This window comes from Sus scrofa, chromosome 2 (assembly GCF_000003025.6).
Source record: "Sus scrofa isolate TJ Tabasco breed Duroc chromosome 2, Sscrofa11.1, whole genome shotgun sequence".
Taxonomy (NCBI): domain Eukaryota; kingdom Metazoa; phylum Chordata; class Mammalia; order Artiodactyla; family Suidae; genus Sus; species Sus scrofa.
The window spans coordinates 9,205,911-9,216,736 of NC_010444.4; the positions used below are offsets into that span (position 1 = coordinate 9,205,911).

Below are 10,826 nucleotides of genomic sequence, written 5' to 3' on the forward strand. Positions count from 1 at the left end.
CCAGGTGGACATTGAATGTCCTGATGTGAATATTGAAGGACCAGAGGGAAAGGTGAAAGGTCCTAAGTTCAAGATGCCTGAAATGCATTTTAAGACTCCAAAGATATCCATGCCAGATATTGATCTTAATCTAACAGGTCCAAAGATAAAAGGAGATGTGGATGTCACAGGCCCCAAGGTAGAGGGAGACCTCAAAGGACCTGAAGTTGACCTCAAGGGCCCCAAAGTGGACATTGATGTCCCAGATGTGGATGTTCAAGGCCCAGACTGGCACCTGAAGATGCCCAAGGTGAAAATGCCCAAGTTCAGCATGCCTGGCTTCAAAGGCGAGGGCCCAGAAGTGGATGTGAACCTGCCCAAGGCCGACATTGACGTCTCAGGACCCAAGGTGGACATTGAAGGTCCTGATGTTAACATTGAAGGACCAGAGGGAAAGTTGAAAGGTCCTAAGTTCAAGATGCCAGAGATGAATATCAAAGCCCCCAAGATCTCCATGCCTGACCTTGACCTGAACCTGAAAGGACCTAAGGTGAAAGGAGATGTGGATGTTTCTCTGCCTAAAGTAGAAGGTGACCTCAAGGGCCCTGAAGTTGACCTCAAGGGCCCCAAGGTGGACATTGATGTCCCAGATGTGGACGTTCATGGCCCAGACTGGCACCTGAAGATGCCCAAGGTGAAAATGCCCAAGTTCAGCATGCCTGGCTTCAAAGGCGAGGGCCCAGAAGTGGATGTGAACCTGCCCAAGGCCGACATTGACGTCTCAGGACCCAAGGTGGACATTGATGTTCCCGATGTGAATATTGAAGGTCCAGATGCAAAACTGAAGGGCCCCAAGTTCAAGATGCCAGAGATGAACATCAAAGCCCCCAAGATCTCCATGCCTGACCTTGACCTGAACCTGAAAGGTCCCAAAGTGAAGGGTGATGTGGATGTTTCTCTGCCTAAGGTGGAAGGTGACCTCAAGGGCCCTGAAGTTGACCTCAAGGGCCCCAAGGTGGACATTGATGTCCCAGATGTGGACGTTCATGGCCCAGACTGGCACCTGAAGATGCCCAAGGTGAAAATGCCCAAGTTCAGCATGCCTGGCTTCAAAGGCGAGGGCCCAGAAGTGGATGTGAACCTGCCCAAGGCCGACATTGACATCTCAGGACCCAAGGTGGACATTGATGTTCCCGATGTGAATATTGAAGGTCCAGATGCAAAACTGAAGGGCCCCAAGTTCAAGATGCCAGAGATGAACATCAAAGCTCCTAAGATATCAATGCCAGACTTGGACCTTAATCTAAAAGGCCCTAAAATGAAAGGAGAGGTGGACGTTTCACTTCCAAATGTAGAAGGTGATTTGAAAGGGCCGACTCTTGACATCAAGGGGCCAAAGATAGATGTTGACGTACCAGATGTTGACATCCATGGCCCGGAAGGTAAACTAAAAGGTCCAAAGCTCAAGATGCCTGACATGCATGTGAACATGCCCAAGATCTCCATGCCAGAAATTGACCTGAATTTGAAAGGCTCAAAACCTAAGGGAGATATTGATGTTTCTGGGCCCAAACTGGAAGGTGACATTAAAGCTCCCAAGTTGGATGTCAAGGGCCCAGAAGTGGACATTTCTGGTCCTAAACTCAATGTTGAAGGCAAGTCAAAGAAATCTCGGTTTAAGCTTCCCAAATTTAATTTTTCAGGCTCCAAAGTTCAGACACCTGAGGTAGATGTCAAAGTCAAAAAGCCAGATATTGATGTAACAGCTCCAAAAGTTGATATTAATGCTCCCGACGTTGAGGTCCAGGGAAAAGTGAAAGGACCCAAATTCAAAATGCCTTTCCTGAGTATTTCATCTCCTAAAGTGTCTATGCCTGATGTAGAGTTAAATCTTAAAGGTCCAAAAGTCAAAGGAGACTTAGATGTCACAGGTCCTAATTTAGAAGGTGACTTTAAAGCACCCAAAGTAGATATTAAGGCACCAGAAGTTCATCTTGATGCACCTGATGTGGATGTTCATGGCCCAGACTGGCATCTAAAGATGCCGAAGATGAAAATGCCCAAATTCAGCGTGCCTGGCTTAAAAGCAGAAGGACCAGAAATGGCTGTGGATCTGCCGAAAGGAGATGTCAACATAGAGGGTCCCAGATTGGACATTGAAGGCCCAGAAGTCCATGTGGAAGGCCCAGAGGGAAGCATAAAAGGTCCTAAACTCAAGATGCCTGATATGAATATTAAAGCTCCCAAGGTCTCCATGCCTGACATTGACTTAAACCTCAAGGGCCCCAAGGTGAAAGGTGATGTGGATGTTTCTCTGCCCAAAGTGGAAGGGGATCTGAAAGGACCAGAAATTGATATCAAAGGCCCCAAAGTGGACATTGATGCTCCTGATGTGGACGTTCATGGCCCAGACTGGCACCTGAAGATGCCCAAGGTGAAAATGTCCAAGTTCAGCATGCCTGGCTTCAAAGGCGAGGGCCCAGAAGTGGATGTGAACCTGCCCAAGGCTGACATTGACGTCTCAGGACCCAAGGTGGACATTGAAGGTCCTGATGTGAATATCGAAGGGCCTGAAGGAAAGATGAAAGGTCCTAAGTTCAAGATGCCAGAGATGAACATCAAAGCCCCCAAGATCTCCATGCCTGACATTGATCTTAATCTGAAGGGCCCCAAAGTGAAGGGTGATGTGGATGTGTCTTTGCCAAAATTGGAGGGCGACCTCAAGGGCCCGGAGCTGGATATCAAGGGTCCCAAGGTGGACATTGAAACTCCTGATATTAACATCGAAGGCCCAGAGGGGAAATTGAAGGGGCCCAAATTCAAGATGCCAGACATGCACTTAAAGGCTCCCAAGATCTCCATGCCAGACATTGATTTAAACCTGAAAGGTCCCAAGGTAAAGGGCGACATGGACATTTCTCTGCCTAAGGTGGAAGGTGACCTCAAGGGCCCTGAAGTTGACCTCAAGGGCCCCAAAGTGGACATTGATGTCCCAGATGTGGACGTTCATGGCCCAGACTGGCACCTGAAGATGCCCAAGGTGAAAATGCCCAAGTTCAGCATGCCTGGCTTCAAAGGCGAGGGCCCAGAAGTGGATGTGAACCTGCCCAAGGCCGACATTGACGTCTCAGGACCCAAGGTGGACATTGAAGGTCCTGATGTTAACATTGAAGGACCAGAGGGAAAGTTGAAAGGTCCTAAGTTCAAGATGCCAGAGATGAATATCAAAGCCCCCAAGATCTCCATGCCTGACCTTGACCTGAACCTGAAAGGACCTAAGGTGAAAGGAGATGTGGATGTTTCTCTGCCTAAAGTAGAAGGTGACCTCAAGGGCCCTGAAGTTGACCTCAAGGGCCCCAAGGTGGACATTGATGTCCCAGATGTGGACGTTCATGGCCCAGACTGGCACCTGAAGATGCCCAAGGTGAAAATGCCCAAGTTCAGCATGCCTGGCTTCAAAGGCGAGGGCCCAGAAGTGGATGTGAACCTGCCCAAGGCCGACATTGACGTCTCAGGACCCAAGGTGGACATTGATGTTCCCGATGTGAATATTGAAGGTCCAGATGCAAAACTGAAGGGCCCCAAGTTCAAGATGCCAGAGATGAACATCAAAGCCCCCAAGATCTCCATGCCTGACCTTGACCTGAACCTGAAAGGTCCCAAAGTGAAGGGTGATGTGGACGTTTCTCTGCCTAAAGTGGAAGGTGACCTCAAGGGCCCTGAAGTTGACCTCAAGGGCCCCAAGGTGGACATTGATGTCCCAGATGTGGACGTTCATGGCCCAGACTGGCACCTGAAGATGCCCAAGGTGAAAATGCCCAAGTTCAGCATGCCTGGCTTCAAAGGCGAGGGCCCAGAAGTGGATGTGAACCTGCCCAAGGCCGACATTGATGTCTCAGGACCCAAGGTGGACATAGACGCTCCTGACATTGACATTCATGGTCCAGAAGGGAAGCTGAAGGGCCCCAAGTTTAAAATGCCTGACCTGCACCTCAAGGCACCCAAGATCTCCATGCCTGAGGTTGACCTGAACCTGAAGGGTCCCAAGGTAAAGGGCGACATGGACGTTTCTCTGCCTAAGGTGGAAGGTGACCTCAAGGGCCCTGAAGTTGACCTCAAGGGCCCCAAGGTGGACATTGATGTCCCAGATGTGGACGTTCATGGCCCAGACTGGCACCTGAAGATGCCCAAGGTGAAAATGCCCAAGTTCAGCATGCCTGGCTTCAAAGGCGAGGGCCCAGAAGTGGATGTGAACCTGCCCAAGGCCGACATTGACGTCTCAGGACCCAAGGTGGACATTGATGTTCCCGATGTGAATATTGAAGGTCCAGATGCAAAACTGAAGGGCCCCAAGTTCAAGATGCCAGAGATGAACATCAAAGCTCCCAAGATCTCCATGCCTGACCTTGACTTTAACCTGAAGGGCCCCAAAATAAAGGGTGATATTGATATCACTGTGCCCAAAGTTGAGGGTAACCTCCAGGGCCCTGAGGTGGACCTCAAAGGACCCAAACTGGACATCGACACTCCTGATATCAATCTCGAAGGTCCAGAAGGAAAATTGAAGGGGCCTAAGTTTAAAATGCCAGAGATGAACATTAAAGCCCCCAAGATTTCCATGCCTGATTTTGACTTAAGTCTGAAAGGGCCCAAGGTAAAGGGGGATGTGGACCTTTCACTTCCTAAAGTCGAAGGTGACTTGAAAGGGCCAGAGATGGACATTGAAGGTCCAGAAGGGAAGCTTAAAGGACCCAAATTTAAGATGCCTGATGTCCATTTCAAAACCCCACAAATCTCCATGAGTGACATTGATTTGAACTTGAAAGGACCTAAGATAAAAGGAGATTTGGACACTTCCATCCCTAAACTAGAAGGAGATCTGAAAGCCCCAAAAGTGGACATTAAAGGCCCTAAGCTGGACATAGACACTCCCGATATTGACATTCATGGCCCAGAAGGGAAGCTGAAGGGCCCCAAGTTTAAAATGCCTGACCTGCACCTCAAGGCACCCAAGATCTCCATGCCTGAGGTTGACCTGAACCTGAAGGGTCCCAAGGTAAAGGGCGATGTGGACGTTTCTCTGCCTAAGGTGGAAGGTGACCTCAAAGGCCCTGAAGTTGACCTCAAGGGCCCCAAGGTGGACATTGATGTCCCAGATGTGGACGTTCATGGCCCAGACTGGCACCTGAAGATGCCCAAGGTGAAAATGCCCAAGTTCAGCATGCCTGGCTTCAAAGGCGAGGGCCCAGAAGTGGATGTGAACCTGCCCAAGGCCGACATTGACGTCTCAGGACCCAAGGTGGACATTGATGTTCCCGATGTGAATATTGAAGGTCCAGATGCAAAACTGAAGGGCCCCAAGTTCAAGATGCCAGAGATGAACATCAAAGCCCCCAAGATCTCCATGCCTGACCTTGACCTGAACCTGAAAGGTCCCAAAGTGAAGGGTGATGTGGACGTTTCTCTGCCTAAAGTGGAAGGTGACCTCAAGGGCCCTGAAGTTGACCTCAAGGGCCCCAAGGTGGACATTGATGTCCCAGATGTGGACGTTCATGGCCCAGACTGGCACCTGAAGATGCCCAAGGTGAAAATGCCCAAGTTCAGCATGCCTGGCTTCAAAGGCGAGGGCCCAGAAGTGGATGTGAACCTGCCCAAGGCCGACATTGACGTCTCAGGACCCAAGGTGGACATTGATGTTCCCGATGTGAATATTGAAGGTCCAGATGCAAAACTGAAGGGCCCCAAGTTTAAAATGCCTGACCTGCACCTCAAGGCACCCAAGATCTCCATGCCTGAGGTTGACCTGAACCTGAAGGGTCCCAAGGTAAAGGGCGACATGGACGTTTCTCTGCCTAAGGTGGAAGGTGACCTCAAGGGCCCTGAAGTTGACCTCAAGGGCCCCAAGGTGGACATTGATGTCCCAGATGTGGACGTTCATGGCCCAGACTGGCACCTGAAGATGCCCAAGGTGAAAATGCCCAAGTTCAGCATGCCTGGCTTCAAAGGCGAGGGCCCAGAAGTGGATGTGAACCTGCCCAAGGCCGACATTGACGTCTCAGGACCCAAGGTGGACATTGATGTTCCCGATGTGAATATTGAAGGTCCAGATGCAAAACTGAAGGGCCCCAAGTTTAAAATGCCTGACCTGCACCTCAAGGCACCCAAGATCTCCATGCCTGAGGTTGACCTGAACCTGAAGGGTCCCAAGGTAAAGGGCGACATGGACGTTTCTCTGCCTAAGGTGGAAGGTGACCTCAAAGGCCCTGAAGTTGACCTCAAGGGCCCCAAGGTGGACATTGATGTCCCAGATGTGGACGTTCATGGCCCAGACTGGCACCTGAAGATGCCCAAGGTGAAAATGCCCAAGTTCAGCATGCCTGGCTTCAAAGGAGAAGGCCCAGAAGTGGATGTGAACCTGCCCAAGGCCGACATTGACATCTCAGGACCCAAGGTGGACATTGATGTTCCCGATGTGAATATTGAAGGTCCAGATGCAAAACTGAAGGGCCCCAAGTTCAAGATGCCAGAGATGAATATCAAAGCTCCCAAGATCTCCATGCCTGATGTTGACCTGAATTTGAAAGGACCCAGAGGCAAAGGAGATTTTGATGTGTCTGTCCCTAAGATTGAAGGGACTTTCAAAGGCCCAGAAGTGGACCTTAAAGGACCAGGCCTGGATTTTGAAGGCCCTGATGCCAAACTCAGTGGCCCAAATGTGAAGATGCCATCACTGGATATATCTGCCCCTAAAGTCACTGCTCCTGATATCGATCTGCATCTCAAGGCACCCCAAATTGGAGTTTCTGGCCCCAAGTTAGAAGGTGGTGAACTGGACCTCAAGGGACCCAAAGTTGATTTAGAAGCCCCCAGCTTAGATGTACATATGGAGAGCCCGGATATTAACATTGAGGGGCCAGATGTGAAAATTCCCAAATTTAAGAAACCCAAGTTTGGATTTGGGACAAAAAGTCCCAAAGCTGAGTTCAAATCACCATCTGTTGATGTGACAGTTCCTGAGGCAGAGCTGAATGTCGAGACTCCTGAAATTAGTGTGGGTGGCAAGGGCAAGAAAAGTAAGTTCAAAATGCCTAAAATTCACATGAGTGGTCCTAAAATTAAGGCCAAAAAACAAGGATTTGATTTGAATGCTCCTGGGGGTGAAATTGATGCCAGTCTCAAGTCTCCTGACCTAGATGTCCATGTCGCGGGGCCCGATGCCACCCTTAAAGCTGACGTGAAATCTCCCAAGACCAAGAAACCTATGTTTGGAAAAATGTACTTCCCAGATGTAGAATTTGACATTAAATCACCTAAATTTAAAGCTGAGGCTTCCCTCCCTAGCCCCAAACTAGGGGGTGACATCCAGGCACCCGATCTGGACATTTCTGCCCCAGGGGTTCATGTGGAAGGTCCTGACGTTAAGCTGAAGGCTCCCAAGTTCAAGGTACCAGGCGTGGATGTTTCAGGGCCAAAAATAGAAGGCGACTTGAAAGGCCCCAGGGTGCAGGCAAACTTGGATGCACCTGGCATCAACCTTGAAGGCCCAGATGCTACAATCAAAGCACCGACATTCGGCATCTCTGCCCCTCAAGTCTCCGTCCCTGATGTGAACGTTAGCTTGAAGGGACCAAAGATAAAGGGTGGTGTCCCCAGTGTGGGACTGGAAGGACCAGACGTAGATCTGCAAGGTCCAGATTTGAAAATTAAGTTCCCCAAGTTTTCGATGCCCAAGATCGGCGTCCCTGGTGTGAAAGCGGAGGGTGGGGGAGCCGAGGTGCAGCTGCCCTCTCTTGAAGGAGGCTTGAGCATGCCCGATGTTAAGCTCGAAGGGCCTGATGTGTCCCTAAAGGGGCCAAAAGTCGATTTGCCTTCAGTGAACCTCTCTATGCCAAAAGTCTCTGGACCTGACCTTGACCTGAACTTGAAAGGACCAAGTTTGAAGGGAGACCTGGATGCGTCTGTTCCCAGCATGAAGGTGCACACCCCTGGGTTTGACCTCAGAGGTGTGGGCGGACAGGTGAAGGTGGAAGGTGACGGGGTGAGAGTGCCTGGACTTGGTGGCACAGGAACGCTTGAGGTTGGTGCGCCAGATGTGACCCTGAAGGGACCAAGCCTGCAGGGGGACCTGGCCGTCTCTGGTGACATCAAGTGCCCTAAAGTATCAGTAGGTGCTCCTGACCTAAGCTTGGAGGCACCTGAAGGTGGTATTAAACTTCCCAAGATGAAGCTGCCCCAGTTCGGCATCTCTGCTCCGGGGTCCGACTTGGACATCAATCTCAAGGGGCCACAGGTCACGGGAGAACTAAAGGGGCCCGGCCTGAACCTGAAAGGGCCTCAGCTCTCCGGCCCTCCAATCTCAGCCCCAGATGTGGACTTGAACTTGGAAGGACCAAAAGTGAAAGGGAGCCTTGGGGCCACTGGTGAGATGAAAGGCCCCACCACGGTTGGAGGAAGTCTTCCGGGCATCAGTGTTCAAGCCCTTGAAGGAAACCTCCAGATGCCTGGAATGAAGTCCTCCGGATGTGAGGTGGAGCTGCCGGGTGTGAATGTGAAACTCCCAGCCGGGCAAATTTCTGGTCCTGAAATCAAAGGCGATCTGAAAGGCTCAGGAATAGGTTTCCATGGAGCCGCCCCCGACATCGGCATCAAAGGGCCTTCTTTTAACGTGGCATCTCCTGAGTCAGATTTTGGTGTCCTCTTGAAGGGCCCGAAGATCAAAGGAGGTGTGGATGTTTCAGGGGGTGTCAGCGCCACCGATATCAGCCTGGGCGAAGGGCACGTGAGCGTCAAAGGGCCCGAGGGTGAGTGGAAGGGACCTCAGGTCTCCTCTGCTCTCCACTTGGATGCACCTGCCTTTGCTGGAGGACTTCATTTCTCAGGACCAAAGGGAGAAGGAGGCCAGATTGGACTTCAGGGTCCCGGGCTGAGCGTGTCTGGGCCTCAGGGTCACTTGGAAAGTGGATCTGGAAAAGTAACATTCCCCAAGATGAAGATTCCCAAGTTCACCTTCTCTGGCCGCGAGCTGGTTGGCCGAGAGGTCGGGGTGGATATCAACTTCCCTAAAGCAGAGGCCAGCGTCCAGTCTGGTGCCGGAGACGGCGAGGGCGAAGAGTCAGATGTGAAGCTGAAAAAGGCCAAAATCAAGATGCCCAAGTTCAATTTTTCCAAACCTAAAGGGAAAGGTGGTGTCACTGGCTCACCAGAAGCATCCATTGCGGGCTCCAAAGGTGACCTGAAGAGCTCCAAGGCCAGTCTAGGCTCTCTGGAAGGAGAGGCAGAGGGCGAAACATCTTCGCCCAAAGGCAAATTCTCCTTGTTCAAAAGCAAGAAGCCGCGGCACCGCTCAAATTCCTTCAGCGACGAGAGGGAGCTCTCTGAGCCTTCCACCCCGACGGGGACTTTGGAGTTTGAAGGTGGCGAAGTGTCGCTGGAAGGCGGGAAAGCCAAAGCGAAGCACACAAGTTGAAATTTGGTACCTTTGGTGGGTTGGGGTCAAAGAGCAAAGGTCATTATGAGGTGACTGGGAGCGATGATGAGGCAGGCAAGGTGCAAGGGAGTGGCGTGTCCTTGGCCTCTAAGAAGTCCCGACTGTCGTCATCGTCCAGCAACGACAGTGGGACCAAAGTGGGCATCCAGCTTCCTGAGGTGGAGCTGACAGTTTCCACAAAGAAAGAGTAGCACGCTTGTGCGTGTGCGTGTGTGTGTGTACATATCTGTATAAAAATACATCAGCCTTGGGTGTGTTTGTATATAAACTCCAAAGAGGAACACGCCGACAGCCTCAGCAATAATGCGAAGATCGGGCCTCTGCCAGGGGCAAGCGCTGAAAAGCCAACCGACCGTCTTTAGGCTCCTCCTGGAGCTTTACAGATAGGGAAGGGGTTCCAGGATCTTTGTCCAGCCCGTGTGCAAAGTCGACAGTATTTGCCTTAAGGTTTCAGTTTTTTTGGTGGTTTTTTTTTTTTTTTTTTTTTTTTTTGCATTGAACGCTGAGAGCTCCTGTTTACTAAGCAAGCTTTTGTGTTTATTATTCTCATTTTTACTGAAACTTGTTAGTGTTGGGGTCATGGAAACCCACGTTTTCATTGTAATGACTTTTGGGGCTTTTGTTAGGAAGGGTGGGGTGGGGTAGAAGGCAGTCGAGGGGGGGGCATCCAGACCCCCCATTTCTTCTACACGTGGATCTGTTCAAACAGCAAACACCCCCAGCCGGCTGAGAGCGGGCAGCAGGCAAGGCAGGTGGGTGTTTCCAGAACTCTAGCAGAGCCTGTTTCCCCCTCCCCCCCCGGGGGGGGTGGTCCCAACCTGTTTGGTGCTCACGGTGAGAGGGAGTTTGAATCTGTTTGCAAAGTAGCCAACCCCCCAGCTCAACACACGGCTTTCCGTTCTGTGTGTTGTAAGAGAAATGTTTTGTCATCGCCACGTTCCTGATTAGTTCTGATTTCTTTTTAACAAATGTTATGATGATTAAGGCAATTTCCAGCACTTTAATGGCAAATTAATTGAGAATGTAAGACAATTGATGCTGTCAAGGGCAAATAAAGCTGTTTATTAACCCCGATGTCCTGTGCCTCTGCATTCTGTGTTGGGGGAACTTGGCCAGAGGCTGCCCATCCAGCGCCAGCAGGTCAGACTGCGCCCACTCAGCAGCGTGCTGGTTTCATTCGTGGGTGATGGGAGGGGTTCTTTGCTTCTGGATTCTCGTGGGGAGGCTGGTTGCACTACTGCTGAGAAATCAGGAGAGGCTGACCACTGGCAGCCCCAGGACCCACCCACCCACCCGCTTGGCATCTTCAGATAGGAATGCAGGACCCAGAAAAGGTTCTGAAAGGGTTCTGAACGAGTCA

The 10,826-nt window shown here is 50.9% G+C and overlaps 1 protein-coding gene across 1 annotated transcript in view; it reads left to right on the forward strand.

The window, feature by feature from the left end:
• The window catches only part of AHNAK (AHNAK nucleoprotein), a 29,467-nt gene extending 18,927 nt beyond the window's left edge, over window positions 1–10,540 (forward strand). Inside the window, 2 exon segments of the mRNA XM_013994215.2 lie at window positions 3–9,434; window positions 9,437–10,540. Coding sequence (XP_013849669.2) covers window positions 3–9,434; window positions 9,437–9,657 — 9,653 coding nt within the window. The 3' untranslated portion in view covers window positions 9,658–10,540.